The sequence below is a fragment of the Pelmatolapia mariae genome, linkage group LG9 (genome assembly GCF_036321145.2).
Source record: "Pelmatolapia mariae isolate MD_Pm_ZW linkage group LG9, Pm_UMD_F_2, whole genome shotgun sequence".
Taxonomy (NCBI): Eukaryota; Metazoa; Chordata; class Actinopteri; order Cichliformes; family Cichlidae; genus Pelmatolapia; species Pelmatolapia mariae.
In genome coordinates this window covers 410,001-431,171 of record NC_086235.1, presented here as the reverse complement: position 1 = coordinate 431,171, position 21,171 = coordinate 410,001, and the positions used below count along the sequence as shown (strand labels likewise).

Sequence of the window (21,171 nt, the reverse complement as noted above, 5' to 3'; positions counted from 1 at the left end):
GAGCCTCTGCAGCTGTCGTCTGACCCCCTTGCTTCTACAGAACCTGCAGCGCGTTATTAGCAGGACCCTGCAGTTCCATGAATGCTTAACACGAGAACAGGAAGTGCTGTTACCTTCAGCTGAGACCTGAGCTGACGGACCTGCAGCTGGGTGGCGGCAGTAGATCCAAGCAGGGTTCGGTCATCAACTGCTGCATTGTTAGCTCGGCGCCCTCTGCTGGACTGACTATGAAACACGATTCTACAGTTTTTGGGATGATCTGAGATTTTTAAAGATGGGAATAACTGCAAATCAAACGATGACAGAGTCGCCTCCATCTTTGTTCAGATGTGTTTCGGGGTCATTTATTTTACTGTGATTCGGACTGAGTGTGAGGCGTCACAGGCCAAACAGTCAGAAAGATCACGACATCATTTCCTGTTCAGTCATGTTTGAGCTCCACAGACATGAGCGCCTCTCTTATTGGAAATTATTCATCCAACAAAGCCATTAAAGCCAGAGCTTCCAGTCAGTGTGAGTCTGTGTGTGTGCAGCGTGTGTGTGCTGACCTGTTAGCTGCTTGTCGCCTGCTGCCGGGGCGATGCGAATGTAGGGCGTGGTGAGCTGGGTGACGATTATAGCGGCTATTCATCCAGGAAGGCATGCAGACAGACAGAGAGAGAGAGAGAGGGCAGGTCTGTACTGCAGCAGAAACATTAGTAACACACAGCGCCCTGCTCTCTAACACAGCACTAACACAACGCTAACACAGCGCTCAGCGTTTGTGACTCAGAGTCGTCTCCTTATTTTGACCCAGTGCTTCCACCTGCTGTCTCTCATTATTATTATTATTATCATTGTTATCAATAAAGCAGGAAACCCTGCACTCATCTGGGTTTAAATAAAGTTACTTGAACGCTCTGATCGTGTGAAGAATTCTTGGTGGCAGCTTTAAACTTTAAACTGAACTGTGAGCCAAACAGAGGAGAGCAGAGCGCTGTTCACCTAAACACACCTGGAAGAGAAGCTCGTTAATCAGCCAATCAGTGATCAGATGTTAGTAACCAATCAATCAAGCAGCAGAAGCAGAGAAAGAACAGGAATCTCCTAACCATGTGTTCATCGCACTCACAGAGGTCAGAAAAAATGTGTTTATTAAAAAAAGGATCAGTCAGTGTATATACATATACTCACGGTGTTACCATGGCGATCAGTCAGTGCGTACAGATCAATAATGTTGAGTCTGATTTAGTGAAGGGTCTCTGCTGGGCCATAAATGGTTTTATACTGAAAACTGAAAAAGTCCATTTACTCGCCCATGATGCTGGTTTACATCTGACTGAGAACAGCTCCTGAATGCAGGCCAAAGAACTGCTTTTATGACTCATCGACGATAAAGTCAGTGATTATGAAGGACAGAACAAAGAGTGTAAAAGGGATTCATGTGCACGATAACCAATCATAAAAGACAAAAACCAAAAAAACTGTAACCTCCAGCACCGCCGCTCAGGCTCCTGGTGGACACACCCATGATGTCAGGTTCAAAATCCAGAAAACTTACTCTGACTCCGATTTAGCTCAGAGTCAAACTCGTCACAGAGTTTCAGCAGATGCACCTGCGGCACCGACGTGAAGCTCCTACATCACCTCGTTCTCAATTACTGGATTCACAGTCTGAGGTGTCCACAAACATAATCCTGTCCCTGTTTGATATCAGAGACAGGAAGCATGGACTGAAGTCCAAAGATCAACCGCTAACCCGAGGTGCGGTACAGGTGTGATACAGGTGTGATAAAACAGGAGTTTTAACCCTTTGTTGTTTTTTTCTTTGTGCTGTTATTATTGATATATTGATATTTTCTGTCATGTATTTATTCTTCTGAGCATTTTTGGTTATTGCTGATGAAACAAAGTCATTATTGGAATAAAAATCATCGTTAACGTGAGGCTGAACGCCAGCTCAAATGTGCGTTTCTCTCCACACGCTTCATAAATGAGGGTGCAGCATTTCTCCTTTGTTCTTTTGAAATAAGGTGGAGTTGATGGTGTGCAGAGATGGAAGGAAGTGAGTCTTTTTTCTGTCTGCCTGCATTTAAACGTCACGCCTGCTTCACACGCTCACAGAGGCGGTATCATGTTTCATTTTACACCTTTACTTTCTGCTGTCTCGGTGTGTTTTAACATTCAGCAGCCGTTCACATCACAGCAGCTCTGTTAGTGCTGCAAGGCATCATGGGTACTCTAAAAGGCAATATGATGGGTGGGTGGGGGTGGGGGTGTCCTACCCCCTGGGGTTGGCCACTAAAGTGTGACTGACAGGTACGTAGGGACCGACAGAGCCAATCAGCATATGGTGTTGTTAGCCAGCAGAACCACGAGCTCCAATAAGAGCTGATTAAAGCCAGGACAGTCGATTACTGTGTGTGTGTGTGTGTGTGTGTGTGTGTGTGTGTGTGTGTGTGTGTGTGTGTGTGTGTGTGTGTGTGTGTGTGTGATGATCCTGGATGTCCATCAGGGGAGATAACAGTGTTTTTGTTTAGCTGTGCTGTGCTCTCTGGACACCCATACAGGCTCCGTCATTAGCCTGGGTTTAGCCTGATATTAGCGTAGCACAGAGCTCTGTGTGTGTGTGTGTGTGTGTGCGTGTGTGTGTGTGTGTGTCGAGGACATGAGTCCATGAGTCCATATCCTCCAATCAGAGGTCCTCCTCTGATTGGAGGATAGGTGTCAGGGACAAGCAGCCATCTGTGAGCCATTATACTTCTAGAACCATTAGCCTACAATGCCAACAACTACACACTTTTCAAAATAAGATGATACAAACTACCTCTCAAAATAAATATTAAGGAAGACTTTTCCGAATCTTATAGAAATGGGATCTTGTGTCTTAACTATTCTAAATCACACACACACATTTCAAAGTAAAATATACTTTCAAATTAAAACACAGTTCACTAAAATGTATTCTATAACCTTTCAAATTAAACTGTACTGCCACCAACATCATTTTGTAGCATTTCACATTTAAACACATAAACTTTCAAAATAAAAATTACATTTGTACTTTTAATCAAATGTCTATAACCACTTTCAAAATAAGACCTTGCACATTTACCTTTCACATGCAGCTAATGAAAAGGTACATACAGAATTTTTCTGATTACGATTTTTCAAAATAAAATGAAAAGGGTCCAACTGGTACTGAATACATTTCAAAGTAAAATGCAGGCTCTTACCTTTAGTGGCCACTCGCACACAGTCGATCTTTGTCTCCTGTTGGAGAGAGGAGCAAATTAGTTTCCTGTCAACACAAATGCCGACATATTAGCTGTCACATCTGGCAACTACCCACACACACACACACACACACACACACACACACACACAAAACACACTCATCGTAAACAGAGCGGACAGAAGGCAAATGGCTGTGGATCAGTGCCTGTGCTGGCATTTAACAGCCAACACACACTCACATATAACACAGACACTCACTCACACACACACACACACACACACACACACACACACACACACACTACACTGCGTGAGGCAGGTTTTGGTGAAAGGCGAGCAAGAACATCTTGTGTCTTTCTGGTTTTAACAAACAGCCGACAAATTAACCACAAGAGCTCATGAATATTCATCCTCACACACACACACACACACACACACACACACACACACACACACACACACACACACACACACACACACAGCAAGGCGAGGCGACAGTAAAAAGCACTACAGCTGCTGCATTATTCAGCACACAGACACACACACATACAAATTAAACCTCCCAGCATCAATAATTAACACCCAACATAATACAATATGTGTGTGTGAGTGTGTGTAACTGTTAAAATTTGTCTTTTCATTACACACATGTATGACACACACACACACACACACAAACACACTGTAGCCTATTAGTGTCACTGGTCAGGCTTCTGGAACTTTCTGCACCCCTATTAAACAGCCGTGTGTGTGTGTGTGTGTGTGTGTGGTCTCGGTCTCACTCGTCTGGTTTTATGACAGGAAGAACAGAGAAAGTGTTAAAATTGACAGAACAGAGCAGAATCATGTGGAACCTTTGTTAAAAGGAGAAGCGTTGCTCTGTCGCACGCCGCCGTTGGGCTCGGCTGCACGCTGTGATTGGATATCTTGACACCTGCTACTTCTTTAAATAAAAGCCAGCAAGTGTTTGCTCTCTGTTAAACACTCTGTGCACAACTGGTTTAATCCCAGGATGCTTAGGTAAACACCTGAGCTAACACAAGTGAAATATGTCTGGATTTAAAGTGAATTCTCTTCCTCAAGACGACATTATTGTCATCTTCGTCATCATCATCTGGTATTCAGAATAATCCACCACAAACTCCCGCAGAGACCAAAGATGATAGTTGGAAGCTGCCTGGCAGTCACAGTCTCAGAGAAGCTCTGTTTCAGGCACAAAAAGGACTCGGTCAGGTTCAGGAACTAAAGACGGCTCAGGCTACGTCCACACGGGCACTTTTGAAAACACAGATTTTTCTATGCGTTTGAGCCTTTCGTCCACACGTAAACTGAAAACGATGTTTAAAAAAGTCCTATCAGGGTGGAGATTATCAAAAACTCTGTGGTCCCACAGTGCGTCACATTATTGTTTACATGAGATGAATTTCTACAATGGCAGACAAAATGCTGTTGCTGTTAATCTGACTGCAGTTTTTACATGCTGACATGCACACACGCAGTGCCTCCATTTACACAGACAGAGGAGTCAGAGTGAGCTTCGGACGTGGCTTCTACATCCAACACAGACCCTCTCACAACCCAAATCCCCACGTTGGTTTTGAATACATTTCCTTTTTTAAAAAAATGTAATTTATGTGTGCTGCATGCGTTTTGTTCATTCCTAAGATGTGAGTCTACACCAACTAAAATACTGTCTTTAGTTATCGTGTGAAAGCCTCACGGAATTCATACTATTGAGTTCCTGTCTCTCTGTCTTCTTCTGCCTTTTTGTTACCTTATAACAAAACAACGACTTAGTTAGCATCAATCAATAAAAACAACTTGGTCAGGTTCAGTAACTAAAAACGGTCAAAAGAAGCGATTGTCAGGTTCAGTCTTCAGTCTCATAGTGATCCATTGATGTGTGAGTGGATATCCATGGTAGACTGCAGACAGGAGCTGATGACAGATGATTCAGCTGATTTAAATGATTTGAATTCCACTGTGTTGGCTGTGTTACCTGTAAACAGGTGAACTCACCCCATTGGCAGTGCTGACAGCCTGATAGTAAATCCCATAACTCTTATGAGGCAGGAGGGGAGCGTTCCAGTAACCACTGTAGGTCCTGTTGTCACCTGTACAAACACAAAGGTAAACAGACTGGATCACTGACTGACTCGTTTATTAACTCACTAATTAAGAGACTCACAGACTGATTCGCCAACTGACTGAGTCAATAACTGACAGACCCATTGACTGACTAACTAATTGACTGATTGGCTCACTCATTGACAGACTCACTGACTGAGTGAATGACTGACTGAGTCACTGACCCACACAGAAGGGCATGGGCGCCCTCAGCTCGCTCATTGGAAGCTCAGCGCTGAAGTAATACTGGGAGTCCAGCAGCGTGGCGTTCTGGAAGTGAATGGGCACTGGATAGCAGCGCAGAATCTCTGCAGTGCCTCTGGTCTGCCTGCGGGGGCGCTCCTCTTCCACCACCACCTGGTATTTACTACAGACAGACAGGTTGAATCGTGAACAGATCTTGTAAAACAGAGTCACAGGTTTACCGTGGATGCAGGTACTGAAGCAAGGCGTTATCAGTTTGGATTATGGGAAAAGCAGCTGTTTGTGGATCCTGCAGCTTTGACCACGGCTCCAGCTGAGAACTCCGGTCTTTGGGAGAATCAGTAATGCATGTTTTCGTAAAAAGGAAAATGGGATGAAGATAAACTCTTGTTATTGCAGAATTGCTGCTGTGAGCTCTGCTGTTCGTGATTGTTGCTGATAATTGGCTGGATTTCAGTTCACATACAAGCCGACACATTAAACTGCTCGGCTCTTCTTCTGCCCATCTGTTGATTCATTATTCAGCTCCACATAAAGGTCACCTATGCCTCTCCTCCATCACACTCTCCTTCACTTTTATTAACTCTCCGTCTGCGTGTAGAGGCTGTAACTTTAGTTTGACATTAAACTGATCATTCATTTCCTCCTGTCAGAGCTGCTATTAAATCCTATATGCAGGTAAAAGACATCAAGGAAGAAAAGAAAGGGAAATAACATGAGATATAATATTTTTAAAAATATATAATTCTAGGTAGCTGTCATCTACTTATCCCTGAATGAAAAAAATTCACGTTCACCATCGACCACCATACATTCTGTATTCGACAGTCAGGAGGAGGAGCTGCCTGATTGTTCCTGTGCTGATTTAAAGCCTCATGAACGTCTCATTAAAATCTCAGTCTGACCATTATAAGGATATCGACAGAAAAAAACACATCAAACTCTACCGACATTTAAGGAAACTTTAGAAACTTCGGGAAACCTGTCGGCTCCATTAAAACTCTCCACAAGAGAAATGATCAACTTTATTAAAACACCACAAAAACTGACTTTCAGAAAACTCGACATAAACTGTTCTAACTGAACACAACACACTGAGTTTTTATCAGTGTTTGTACTCTGGAAACAATAGTTGTGTTCTTCACAGGAGTCTCACACACACATACGCGCACACACACACACATGTCTGGTTTGCTATCCTCGTGGGGACATCCCATTGACATAATGCTTTCCCTAGCCCCTTACCCTAACCCTAACCATTAAAAATGAATGCCTAACCCTAACCCTTACCCTAAACCTAACCATAACCTAATTGTAACCCTGACAGTAAAACCGCATTGCTTTCAACCCCGAGGGGACCTGGATTTTGGTCCCCACGGTGCAGAAAGTCCCCACCAGGATAGTAAAAGTCAGATTTTGGTCCTCACCAGGATAGAACGAACCCGTACACACACACACACACACACACACACACACACACACACACACACACACACACACACACACACACACACAGGTCTGTGAAAACACTTCAAGAACTATACCACCTCTATTAAGCTACATTATACATGCTTCCCTTAGGCAGTATCATTAGAAGACATTGCACACATTTATACTGCTATGCAGATGACACGCAGCTCTATCTGCCCATGAACCCAAGTCTTTATGTCTTAAAGACATAAAGTCTTTATGTCTTAAAGACATAAAGACTTTCTGCTTCTTAATTCAGATCAAACCGAGGTTATTGTACTCGGCCCTGAAAATCTTAGAAATATGGTATCTAACGTCTTGATGCATGCTCAATCATCCAGGTAAGTAAATCTCCAAAAGTTGATTCTGTTCATCTGGACGTAGCGTTTTCAGTGGGAGAAACGTTTCGTCACTCATCCAGGTGTCTTCTTCAGTCTCAGCTGTCTGCAGGTTTCCCCAATCTTATAAACAGTACATTTGCATAATGACTGAAACCAGCCCACTGAAGGAACAATGAAACGAAACCCAGGAAGTGGCTACAGGAAGAGAGTGATAGACTGTCTGAAGCAGTTAGAACAAGACAAGGCTATCGACCGGACCTCATACCACAGGCTGTACCCAGGGGAGTCTACACCAAGTCTGTATGGTTTACCGAAGATACATAAACAGGGTGCACCTTTAAGACCGATTGTCTGCATGATCAACTCTGTCACCTATAACATCTCCAAGTTTCTGGCTTTGATCCTCAACCCGCTGGTGGGCAGCTCTGAACACCACATCCAGAACACTCTGGATTTTGTTGAGAAGGTGAGAGATGTCATCATGGAGGCAGATGAAACCATGGTCTCGTACGACGTTACATCTCTCTTCACTTGCATCCCAGTCACGGAAGCGTTGGAGGTAGTTTGTAAGAGATTACAGGATGACACCAACCTCAGCAACAGGACCACTCTCAGCACCGACCAAGTGTGTTTAAACTGTGTCTTCATTCCACCTACTTCACATACAAGGGTCAGTTCTACAGGCAGAAACATGGGTGTGCCATGGGCTCCCCAGTTTCACCCATCGTGGCCAATTTGTACATGGACCAGGGAGGATATGAAAAGTGGCAGGTTAGCCTTCTTAGACTGTGAGATTTCCATCAGTAATGGGGGACATCTAAAAGCTGACGTGTACCGGAAACCTGCGCATACGGATCAGTATCTAAGGTTTGACTCTCATCATCCACTGGAGCACAAACTGGGTGTCATCAGGACGCTACAACACAGAGCGAACACCATCCCCACTGACACAGCGGCCAGGGAGGCAGAAGAACATCAAGAAGGCCCTGAGTAAATGTGGTTATCCCAGCTGGACTTTTGTCAAAGCGGGAAAGGCATCTAAAGAAAGCTATTCCCCAACTCTCTGTGAATGGTCCTCATGGACATTGATCAGTGGTTGTTGATCATTAGTTGTTGATCAATGGTCATGAGAATTTGCATAATTAAGATTAAGGAACTGACCTCGCAGCACATTGTTCCTTCAGTGGGCTGGTTTCAGTCATTATGCAAATGTACTGTTTATAAGATTGAAACATGCAGTCAGCTGAGACTGAAGAAGTCACTTGGATGAGTGATGAAACGTTTCTCCCACAAAACGCTACGTCCAGATGAACAGAATCAACTTTTGGAAATATGGTATCTAACCAGATTCTTACTCTGGATGGCATTACCTTGGCCTCCAGTAACACTGTGAGGAACCTTGGAGTCATTTTTGACCAGGACATGTCCTTCAACGCACATATTAAACAAATATGTAAGACTGCTTTCTTCCATTTGTGCAACATCTCTAAAATTAGAAATATCCTGTCTCAGAGTGATGCTGAAAAACTAGTTCATGCATTTATTACTTCCAGGCTGGACGACTGTAATTCATTATTATCAGGAAGTCCTAAAAACTCCCTGAAAAGCCTTCAGTTAATCCAAAATGCTGCAGCAAGAGTCCTGACAGGGACTAGAAAGAGAGAGCAGATTTCTCCTGTATTGGCTTCCCTTCATTGGCTTCCTGTTAAATCCAGAATTCAAAATCCTGCTCCTCACATACAAGGTCTTAAATAATCAGGCCCCATCTTATCTTAATGACCTTGTAGTACCATATCACCCTATTAGAGCACTTCGCTCTCACACTGCAGGCTTACTTGTTGTTCCTAGAGTATTTAAAAGTAGAATGGGAGGCAGAGCCTTCAGTTTTCAGGCCCCTCTTCTGTGGAACCAGCTTCCAGTTTGGATTCAGGAGACAGACACTATCTCTACTTTCAAGATTAGGCTTCAAACTTTCCTTTTTGCTAAAGCATATAGTTAGGGCTGGACCAGGTGACCCTGAATCCTCAGTTATGCTGCAATAGGTGTAGGCTGCTGGGGGATTCCCATGATGCACTGGGTGTTTCTTCTTCACTCACTATGTGTTAATAGACCTCTCTGCATTGAATCACACTTAGTAATCCCCAGCTCTCCTCCACAGCATGTCTTTAGATATGTCCCAATTTCTCGGCCGCATCCTTTGGAGGCCGCATTTGAAGGCCGATTACGTCACAACCAGGAAATGAAGGGTGCTCCAAATGCGTCCTTTATTTCCCCAGATTTGAAGGATGGGTCGGGTGTATCGTTCGTGGCCCACCATATCCCAGAATTCATAGCGCGGCCCCGCCAATTCCAGTTTCCAACTATGGCGGTAGCAACTTACTCTTATTACTCTTTGAAATACTTTATTATTTCAATTATTATTTATAATATTTGTATAATAATATAAAATACTTTTCAAATGCGGCAATGGCGTATATCTGCTCGGTTTATCAAGACATCACATATTTGTAAAAGTGCTCCGACGTTTTTGGAGACGTCTGTTACCCACCAGCTCGATAGCTGACCGGGAGCTCGTGGGTCACTAAAGCCGGCGAGGCCAGTGGACTCCCGGCACATCATTTCAGATCCCCATGGTCTTCACTACTCAGGTTAAACATGATATATAAGTCACTATGATAACTTATAAATGTTAATTTTTGGCTTTTTTCAATGTTTCATTTGTTACTGTGTAAATCGGTTTGGCTGAGATTAAAGTTTTAGTTTTCACACAGTTGAGTAAACATCAAACTGATTAAACAGAAGTGTGAGATGGTCGAGAGTTTACTCCTGTTATATTTATAGTGTCCTGTTATATTTTAGATAGCAAGGAGCAGACAGCCGAGTTTATTAAACTCCACCGAGACAGCGGTGACGCAAATCTGAAGGCTCGACCGTCCAATTTCACAGCCGCTCACTTCCGGCCTTCAGAGGACCCGACCCACATCTGAAGCCCGGCTTAGGAATTGGGACATGTCTTTATCCTGTCTGCCTCCCCTCACCCCAACCAGTCGCAGCAGATGGCCCCGCCCCTCCCTGAGCCTGGTTTTGCTGGAGATTTCTTCCTGTTAAAAAGGAGTTTTTCCTCCTTACTGTCACCAAATGCTTGCTCATAGGGCAACGTCTGATTGTTAGTGTTTTCTCTGTATAATAGGGTCTTTCAATCAACTGCTGTGATTTGTTGCTGTATAAATAAAATTGAACTGAAGTGAAAGTATTGTGACTCTAGAGTAAACTTTCTTTTCCAGCAGAAGAGTCTGTATGTGGTTTACACACACACTGGGCTGCACCTGAATGCAGCACGGTTAGTTTTTAAGACGGCGTGCGTCCCGAGGGACGCTGGAAACAATAGTTGTGTTTTTCACAGGAGTCCAGTTCAGGACAGAAGTCATATATCAACACACACACACAGTTTCTGACACACATCTGAAGGTGTGGAGGGTGAAACTGCAGTGTTGTCACATTTCCTGCTGGACAGGAAACTAATGGAGGACAGGAAGGCGCACAGACACAAACACACTGTTTTTAATTCGCCTCTGAAAGGAAGAGAAGAAGAACAAACTGGATCATTTCTGCCTCGTTCTTTCAGTTTCTTTTTTCTTCTCGCTCTCCTCCCCCTCACATCTCTCTCTTTATGTCCTTTCTTTTCTTCTCTCTGTCGTTGACGTTCCATCTCCAATCACATTTCTCCACGCTCGAGTCGCAGGACTTGTTGTGTGTGTGTGTGACAGTAATCTGATTACAGCTGCAGGTCGCCGGCGGCAACACCTTTTGTCCTGTGATGCGCGTTTCCTATATACATGTGTGTGTGTGTGCCTGAAGGCCGACACACACTCTGGTGTCAGAGACAAAGTTAAATATAAACACGCAGACCTTAAATCGTATCTCGGAGCAGCATCTGTTCAATCTGATGGATTTCACATCAGACATCATGTCGATTAACACAGCGCACATCACACACACACACGCCTCGTCCCTACACAAAAGGAAAAACAGATCTCGCTTCAGCTGAAAAGATCCATTTTCCTCCTTTCAGCTTCCTCTTTCTTCGCCCCCACTCAAACACAAGAGTCACGTTCGAGTGACTGAGGACGATCTGCAGCGTTCGCAGCTCTCTCTCACTGCTTGCACAGGAAACACGGCCACTCGCTGAAGTGGCGACGAGCACGTGCAGGTGCTTCCATGAGATCCTTTTCAGACATCTAGCAAACCAAAGAAAGCTGAAGTGGAGCTGGAACTGCTCTTGCTGAGCAAACGCAGGCGGTGCAGGAATAAACAGCTGACATGCACCTCCAGCAGCCTCACTGGGTTTCATCCACCCAGTCGTCACACAGCAGTGGCAGCACGGTTGCCTCACAGTTTAATTCCACCGTCAGGTCTTTCTGTGTGGAGTTTGCATGTTCCTCCTGTGTTTGCATGGGTTCTCTCCCAGTCGTTGTCTGTCTCTACAGTGGCTTGCAAAAGTATTCGGCCCCCTTGAACTTTTCCACATTTTGTCACATTACAGCCACAAACATGAATCAATTTTATTGGAATTCCACATGAAAGACCAATACAAAGTGGTGTACACGTGAGAAGTGGAACGAAAATCATACATGATTCCAAACATCTTTTACAAATAAATAACTGAAAAGCGGGGTGTGCGTAATTATTCAGCCCCCTGAGTCAATACTTTGTAGAACCACCTTTTGCTGCAGTTACAGCTGCCAGTCTTTTAGGGTATGTCTCTACCAGCTTTGCCCATTCTTCTTTGCAAAACAGCTCCAGCTCAGTCAGATTAGATGGACAGCGTTTGTGAGCAGCAGTTTTCAGATCTTGCCACAGATTCTGGATTGGATTTAGATCTGGACTTTGACTGGGCCATTCTAACACATGGATATGTTTTGTTTTAAACCATTCCATTGTTGCCCTGGCTTTATGTTTAGGGTCGTTGTCCTGCTGGGAGGTGAACCTCCGCCCCAGTCCCAAGTCTTTGGCAGACTCCAAGAGGTTTTCTTCCAAGATTGCCCTGTATTTGGCTCCATCCATCTTCCCATCAACTCTGACCAGCTTCCCTGTCCCTGCTGAAGAGAAGCACCCCCAGAGCATGATGCTGCCACCACCATATTTGACAGTGGGGATGGTGTGTTCAGAGTGATGTGCAGTGTTAGTTTTCCGCCACACATAGCGTTTTGCATTTTGGCCAAAAAGTTCCATTTTGGTCTCATCTGACCAGAGCACCTTCTTCCACATCTTTCTGTCCCCCCCACATGGCTCGTGGCAAACTGCAAACGGGACATCTTATGGTTTTCTGTTAACAATGGCTTTCTTCTTGCCACTCTTCCATAAAGGCCAACTTTGTGCAGTGCACGACTAATAGTTGTCCTATGGACAGATTCCCCCACCTGAGCTGTAGATCTCTGCAGCTCGTCCAGAGTCACCATGGGCCTCTTGGCTGCATTTCTGATCAGCGCTCTCCTTGTTCGGCCTGTCAGTTTAGGTGGACGGCCTTGTCTTGGTAGGTTTACAGTTGTGCCATACTCCTTCCATTTCTGAATGATCGCTTGAACAGTGCTCCGTGGGATGTTCAAGGCTTGGAAAATCTTTTTGTAGCCTAAGCCTGCTTTAAATTTCTCAATAACTTTATCCCTGACCTGTCTGGTGTCTAAATCCAATCAAGAATCTGTGGCAAGATCTGAAAACTGCTGTTCACAAACGCTGTCCATCTAATCTGACTGAGCTGGAGCTGTTTTGCAAAGAAGAATGGGCAAGGATTTTAGTCTGTAGATGTGCAAAGCTGGTAGAGACATACCCTAAAAGACTGGCAGCTGTAATTGCAGCAAAAGGTGGTTCTACAAAGTATTGACTCAGGGGGCTGAATAATTACGCACACCCCACTTTTCAGTTATTTGCTTGTAAAAAATGTTTGGAATCAAGTTTGATTTTCGTTCCACTTCTCACGTGTACACCACTTTGTATTGGTCTTTCACATGGAATTCCAATAAAATTGATTCATGTTTGTGGCTATAATGTGACAAAATGTGGAAAAGTTCAAGGGGGCCGAATACTTTTGCAAGCCACTGTATGTGTGAGCCCTGCGACAGACTGGGGCCTGTCCAGGTTAGGGGCTGAATAGGCTCCCGTCGCGCCCCTAAACTGGATAAGCCAAAGAGAATGAATGAATAATCCCAGCAGTCACCTGAAGGTGCTTTCTAATGTACAGACTCTGACCTAACCTTAACTCTCAGATGCACAGCTAGCTACAACTCTGGACTTAATGAAACTAAACATGGAGGGTTGGTGACGTCGGGCTGCTGTCTGGTGGTTAGCTGCAGAGCTGGGGTGAGGTTAAACTGTTCTTATTGCTGTCTTATTTAATGAATCATTTCAATGTAAGCAGCTATCTCCTGGAAGTTTTCAGTCTTTTGAATATGTGGCGTTACAGCTGAAGGCTCCATCCAAAGTTGTGTTTCTTAATGTTTACAGGCCTCCCAAATACTGCACAGACTTTTTTAATGACCTCAGTGAACTGCTGTCTGTGATCTGTGTTGATTTCGACTGTGTAATTATTGTTGGGGATTTTAACATCCAAGTGGACAACCCTCAGGACAAAGGGACTAAAGACCTGAGTAACACTCTGGGCAACTTTGGGCTGACTCAGCATGTAACAGAGGCCACACATAATAGAGGACACACTCTTGACCTACTGATCTCCAAGGGCCTGAGCATTTCAAAGGTTACTGTGTCTGATGTGGGCCTATCTGATCATTACTGTGTTTTCTTTGAAAGTAAAATCTCAGCCCACACAAATATATCAACAGCAGTGATCACAAAACGGTGTATAACTGAACACAGTAGTGAGATCTTTAACCAGGTCTTCCCATTAACACCTGACCTGTCCAGAGGTTCAGTCAATGAGCTCGTCACTAGCTTCAATGCTAAAATGTTAAATGTAATGGACACTATTGCTCCCATTAAGGTGAAGGTTATCTCTGGAAGGAAAAAGTCTCCCTGGAGAAACTCCACACTGGTGAAAAATGAAAAAAGAGAGTGTAGGAAAGCTGAGCGCAGATGGAGAAAAACAAACCTCCAGGTTCATTATGACATCTATAAAGAGAAACTTCACAATTATAATTTACAACTGAGGAGTGCAAGGAGGTCCTACTTCTCTGACATCATCACCAAAAACAGTCATAATGCTCGGGTCTTATTTTCTACAGTTGACAGGCTAACAAACCCTCCTGTGTCAGTGGCAGCTGAACTTCATTCGACCATGGCCTGCAATGACTTTGCCAAATTCTTCACAGAAAAAATCCAAAAGATTAGACAAGCAATTGGTACATCAACAGCAGATCCAGGACATGTACTGTGTCCACCAAAAAACTGTTTAAACACCATCAAACAGTTTCACCCTATTAACAGCAAAGACCTGGAGGACATCTTAGGCCAACTGAACCCCTCCTCTTGCTGTTTAGATGTCCTGCCAACAAGTTTTTTCAAAAAGGTCTCAAAGACTTTGGAGTCAGACCTGTTACAGATCATCAACTTTTCTTTAATGTCAGGTGTGTTTCCAGAATCACTAAAAACTGCTGTAATTAAACCTATACTGAAAAAGGACAATCTTGACAAGACACAAATGAATAACTACAGGCCGATCTCAAATCTCCCATTTTTAAGTAAGATCATTGAAAAAGCAGTTTCTCAACAGCTCAATTACTTCTTAACACAGAATAACTGCTATGATGCCTTCCAGTCAGGTTTTAGACAGAACCACAGCACTGAAACCGCTCTGACCAAAGTGTTTAATGACATATGTTTGAATACAGACAGTGGAAAAATGTCAGTCTTAGTTTTACTGGATCTCAGTGCAGCATTTGATACAGTTGACCACAACATATTACTCAAACGACTGGAGAACTGGGCAGGTCTTTCAGGAACTGTACTAAACTGGTTCAAAACATACTTAGAAAACAGGAAATACTTTGTATCAATAGGTAACTTCACATCTGAGCAGACAAGTATCACATGTGGAGTTCCCCAAGGTTCCATCTTGGGACCCCTTCTGTTTAACATTTACATGCTCCCACTGGCACAGATTATAAAGAACAACAAAATAAACTATCACAGCTATGCAGATGACACACAAATATATATCACAATGTCACCAGGAGACCGAGGCCCTGTACAGGCTCTTAGTAAATGCATTGAGGAAATTAATGACTGGTTGTGCCACAATTTTCTCCAGCTAAACAAAAACAAAACTGAAGTAATAGTCTTTGGAGCCAAAGAAAAACGATTACAGGTCACCAGAGAACTTCAATCTATACACCTAAAAACCACAAACCAGGCGCGAAATTTGGGTGTAGTGATGGATGCAGACCTAAACTTGGAAAAACACATTAAGACAATAACAAAATCAGCTCACTATCACCTCAAGAATATTTCAAGGATAAAAGATCTGATGTCTCAACAGGACCTGGAAAAACTAGTCCATGCATTCATCTTTAGCAGGCTTGATTACTGTAACAGCATCTTTACAGGTCTACCTAAAAAATCAATCAGACAACTACAGCTCATTCAGAACTCTGCTGCTAGAGTCCTCACTAAGACCAAAAAAGTGGACCACATCAGTCCAGCTCTGAGGTCTTTACACTGGCTGCCTGTCCGTCAGAGGATAGACTTTAAAGTTCTGATGCTGGTCTATAAAGCTCTGAATGGTTTAGGACCAAAATACATCAGTGACCTCCTGACCCAGTATGAACCTTCCAGATCCCTCAGGTCATCTGGATCCGGTTTTTTATCAGTTCCCAGAGTCAGAACCAGACACGGAGAAGCTGCATTCAGCTTTTATGCTCCTTATATCTGGAACAAACTCCCAGAAAGCCTCAGATCAGCTGAAACACTCAGTTTATTTAAATCCAGGTTGAAGACTCACCTGTTCTCAGCTGCATTTGAATAAAACACCAAATCCACACTTTTAAGCTTAAATTTCAAAACTTACATTTTAACTACTGATTTTATCTACTGTCCTGATTTTATCTACTGTTCTGATTTTTGATTTTATATACTGTTTTGTTTGTTTGTTTAAATTAATTTTAAATCATGCTTTTTATTGGTTTTTGTTTTTGATGTCTCTGTAAAGCACTTTGAATCACCTTGTTGTTGAATTGTGCTATATAAATAAACTTGCCTTGCCTTCTCAGTTTATGCTGAGGGTTCCTGATGGGTGGAGACAAACGCCGTCATACGGACCAAACTCCATCCAAAGAAGGTCTGAGAGGATACACTCACAGCTCGAAGCCGTCATTCATGTTTGGATGACTTCAAATCACAACAACAGTCGCTTTGTAGTGTAAGGTAGACCCTACACTGATCCCGGCTTCATGGCTCAAATATGTGGAGTCTGTGACAGTGAGCGTACCAGCTGCACTTACACTAACTGCATCCATAAAGACGAGCTGCACATGAGCAGAACCAAAAGCCACGCCCACTGCCAAAGCCTACTCCACACTCGTTAACACAAGCAGTACATCAGTAGATACGCACAAGCGTCGAGGCCACCAGCTACCCAGCATGCAACACTTTGTGTGTCTCTGCACTATCACGAAAAGACTCACCGGGATTATTTCACAATGACACTTGTGTTTTTCATCTTTTTTAGCAAATTATTCAGAATACAACAGTCGCCTCAAGGCGCTTTATTTTGTACAGTAGATCGTACAATAACACATACAGAGAAAAACCCAACAATCATATGACCCCCTATGAGCAAGCACTTTGGCGACAGTGGGAAGGAAAAACTCCCTTTTAACAGGAAGAAACCTCCGGCAGAACCAGGCTCAGGGAGGGGCGGGGCCATCTGCTGTGATTGGTTGGGGTGAGAGAAGGAAGACAGGATAAAGACATGCTGTGGAAGAGAGACAGAGATTAATAACAAGTATGATTCAATGCAGAGAGGTCTGTTAACACACACTGTCCTCATTATCATAGAGACTCCACGAGGTGAGATCTTGCGTGGAGCTCCACACTGAGGGAAATGGGCAGTTATTTCATGGTTCTTCCATTTGCAAATTATCGCACCACCTATTGTCACCTTCTCACCCAGCTGCTTGGCGATGGTCTTGTAGCCCATTCCAGCCTTGTGTAGGTCCACAGTCTTGTCCCTGACATCCTTGGAAAGCTGTTTGGTCTTGGTCATTGTGCAGAGTTTGAATCTGGACATACTGATTGCTTCTATGGACAGCTGTCTTTCATACAGCTAACGAGCTGAGAAGGCTCCCGGTGTCAGCTCGTTACCTGTATGAAACACACCTGGGAGCCAGAAATCTTGCTGACTGATGGGCACAGTCTCAATGGAGATGGGTTTTTGGGGGGGTAGCAGGAGGAGAGAAGCTGCAGAGAGGCGTGTAAGACTGCAACTCTGCTTCCTGGTCCCAACTCTGGATGGTCATATTTTGGGGGGTTTAATAAATTGGTCCATATTTCTAGAAATGAGAGCTGCTCCATCCAAAGTGGGATGGATGCCGTCTCTCCTAACAAGACCAGGTTTCCTCCAGAAGGTTTGCCAATTATCTATGAAGCCCACATCGTTTCTGGGACACCACTCAGACAGCCAGCAATTTAAGGAGAACATGCGGCTAAACATGTCACTCCTGGTCTGATTGGGGAGGGGACCAGAGAAAACTACAGAGTCCCACATTGTTTTGGCAAAGTTACACACCGATTCAATATTGATTTTAGTGACCTCCGATTGGCGTAACCGGGTGTCATTAGATTAAGCCAATATACCTGCCAGTCTCTCCATTACAGCGCTCACCTTAGTGTCTCCACCTTCAGGTCACTGCTCTTAGTCTGTGGTCATGTGACAAGCAGGTGTTCATTATCAGCGGCAGAGCCTTCCTGTCTGAGACGCTGTCTCACACGCTGCTTCCTGTCAGTTTGTAGTGTGTGTGTGAGACTGACACATTAGCTGATAATCCCTGGGTAATCCTCTGTGTTAGCAGTGGGCTCTGATTAGCCCCGCCCGCTGATTGTTAATTAACCAAATCCCTCGCTACAGCCCGATGACAGAGCCCACTCAGCTGTTGACATGACGACTGTTACTGCAGATACCGCCTCCCTCTGGGCAGCTGTGAGTGTGTGTGAGACAGTGAGTGTTTTTTAATTTCAGGACAAGTCTTAATTTCCTGTTAGTGATGTGAGCAGTTTGTCGCCTGACTTCCTGCTTCAGAGCGGTACACATCGGCGCTTTAATCTTTAACAGCAACGTCATGAAATGTTCATGGAGCGGGAGATTGATGCTGCTGAATATTTGAACAGGTACGTTACCTGACCGGAGCCCCACGGCTCTGAGCGGGCTTCAGCAGGACGGTGACGGTGGAGTCGGTCTGATTCAGGGGAGACTCCTGATCGTATGCCGGCATCAGAGGAGCTGAAGAGGAGGAGGAGTTACAACATGTTCAGCTCATTCCCTCCTGATTTACCTTCACACTGAAGCAAAGAGTGGAAATGACTCAGAGGCCTGGCGAGGAGCAGAACCACACCCGAGCGCACAGAGTGGAATCAGCTGATTCCTTCCAGCTCGACTGTTTGTGTCGGGAAAACCCAAATCGGGTCTGCCTGTTTACTCTCACCCCTCTGAACACTGTGACTGAAAGCTCCGCTGGGATTAAACACACGACTGGCTTTTCAAAATAAAATGTCAGTAAGAGCCAGTGAGAAGCACTATCGAGTTAACCCTTTCTCACCCAGCCCAACTTGTTTTGTAGTTTCGGCTGTAAAATGACATCTTTCAGGAAACATTTGAATTTTCTCTCTACTCCAGAGTTATGGTCATGTGAAGCATGTGTGGTAAAATCTAGGCGGAGCTGATTTCTCTGTCCGTGTTGAGACTGCAGAAACTTGTGAACACTTTGTGCTACTGTGACACACAAAATAAGTTCACCTCGTCTTCCTTCATTGGAATTTTGTCCCTGGCACAAACAGCTACAGAGTTACAGTCATTTAAAGTAAAAACAACAATCTGCGCTCTTAGTTTGACAGTCCTACCTGAGATCTTGGTGGTAAACTGGGTGATAACAGGGGGCCCAAAGCCTTTAACAGTGGAGGCTCTTATTGTGAAGGAGTAGGTGGAGCCCGGGTAGAGGCCGGTGAACATGTGGCTTGTCTCATTGGCCGGTTTCAACACCTTGCCGCTCTGATTGGACAGGTCAAACTCCGTGTCGAAGGAGCTCAAGGCTTTGTAGGATATCTGGGGAGAAGACAGACATCGGGACCCAGATGACTCACGGGGTCTGACTGGGAGACTGCAAAGCCTGCTGGGAGTTGTATGCATTTACCTCATACTGCCGGATCAGGCCGTAGGTCTGCAGCGGTTCCCTCCAGCTCAGGCTGATCTGCTGCTCGTAGCTGCTGCCGAGGATCGAGTCCACGGGGACTGCCCCGGGAACTGAAACCAAAATGTCACCATAGGTTACCAACGGAGGACAAAGCAGTAGACTCTACTGTGTTTCTACTGTGAAACTGTTGTGACTCTACTGTGATTCTCCTTTGATTCTACTATATCTCTACTGAGACTCCACTGTGACTCCAGGGAGAGTTTTACCATCCTCGTCTGTCAGCACCAGCAGCTCCTCGCTCTCCTTGCGTCCTTCGGGGTTGCTCAGGATGAGTCTCAGGCTGACGTTGGTGAAGGGTGGAAGGTTACGTACGGTGTGCGTCGGCATGGTGCTCCTTGTGTCATACACCTCCTCCTCCCGCACCTCCTCCTTCGCTGGCTCCCTGCAGAAGAAACAGCAGGTGTTTTATTTCCTCCCTTCTTTCTACCCACAGTCTCCCCCCCACCTGATTCCTGCCCCACTGATGATGGCTGCTTCCTATGGCTGTGTCGGCAGGTCATGGTAGTCTGAGGAGCTTGGAAAGAAAGCAGCTAGACTTTAAGTTTCATCTGAGAAGCTTCTTCAGTTCTAAACCAAAGAGCTGAGTGGTATTCATCTATTTATCAAGTTGTCCCTTATGAGGGACCCACTACTGATCATGTGACTCATCCCATTAGCCAGTGGGTGAAAAAAGGCGTGGGTCATTATCAGCAGAGGTTTCAGGTGAACCCACTGTGAGACCTCGCCCCACCCTATCATGTCACTTATTAAGATCAACGGCCCAGGATGTGAGTGGGCGTTTAGGCGTCTGGGAAGGATTGTAGATGGCAGACAGTTGTGTCGTAAGCCCCGCCCTCTGTTCACAGTGGACATAGATGCTTCTTTCACTCGTCTCTCAAACCATCTGTCTTGTCTGTCCAACATGTGGACACTGGCATCCTCGAAAGAGTGACCTTTGGTAACACCTGACACCTCTGCTGATAATGACCCACACCTTGACTCATGTGGTGAGTCACATGATCAATAGAGGTTCAGTGACCCTCATAAGGGACACCCCCACTAGGGTTCAAATACCTGGGACTCTCCACCATTTGGTTTAGAACTGAAGAAGCTTCTCGGATGAAACGTCAGTTTCCTTCTTTCCTAGCACCTCAGAGCCCCCTCCTACCTTCACCTGTTCACCACACCCTCCATCCAGCTGTGGTCCAACTCTCTATCTCTAACTTCTGCTGGCCCCTCCTTCTCTTTTTGTATGATTACTCTCTTCTGTCAATCATTGCCCCCTCCCTCTCACTTCATTTGTTTCATTACTATCTCTACCATTGGGACCTCCCTCTCTTCACCTGTCAGCCCCTCCCTCTTGCTTCCTGTGTGTACCTGCTCAGGGCCCCTGCAGGTCTGTAGCGGTACTGCACAGTCAG

The 21,171-nt window shown here is 44.7% G+C and overlaps 1 protein-coding gene across 12 annotated transcripts in view; it reads right to left on the bottom strand.

Annotated features, from left to right (window-relative positions):
* LOC134634073 (receptor-type tyrosine-protein phosphatase mu-like) overlaps window positions 1-21,171 on the bottom strand; it is a 165,294-nt gene that overhangs the window by 71,423 nt on the left and 72,700 nt on the right. For 11 of the 12 annotated variants that reach the window (XR_010094804.1, XM_063483121.1, XM_063483122.1 and 8 more), the window contains exons 10-18: window positions 21,128-21,171; window positions 19,978-20,153; window positions 19,712-19,821; window positions 19,422-19,623; window positions 18,702-18,804; window positions 5,529-5,710; window positions 5,236-5,330; window positions 3,216-3,252; window positions 549-623 (exon numbers count right to left, since the gene is read on the bottom strand). The exon at window positions 21,128-21,171 is cut by the window's right edge and continues 110 nt beyond it. Coding sequence is in view for 11 of the 12 variants with exons in the window: in XM_063483121.1 (XP_063339191.1) it covers window positions 549-623; window positions 3,216-3,252; window positions 5,236-5,330; window positions 5,529-5,710; window positions 18,702-18,804; window positions 19,422-19,623; window positions 19,712-19,821; window positions 19,978-20,153; window positions 21,128-21,171 (1,024 nt within the window). In the remaining variant the exon portion in view is untranslated. The remainder of the gene's footprint in view (window positions 1-548; window positions 624-3,215; window positions 3,253-5,235; window positions 5,331-5,528; window positions 5,711-18,701; window positions 18,805-19,421; window positions 19,624-19,711; window positions 19,822-19,977; window positions 20,154-21,127) is intronic. The other variant, XM_063483131.1, reaches the window with a different exon arrangement.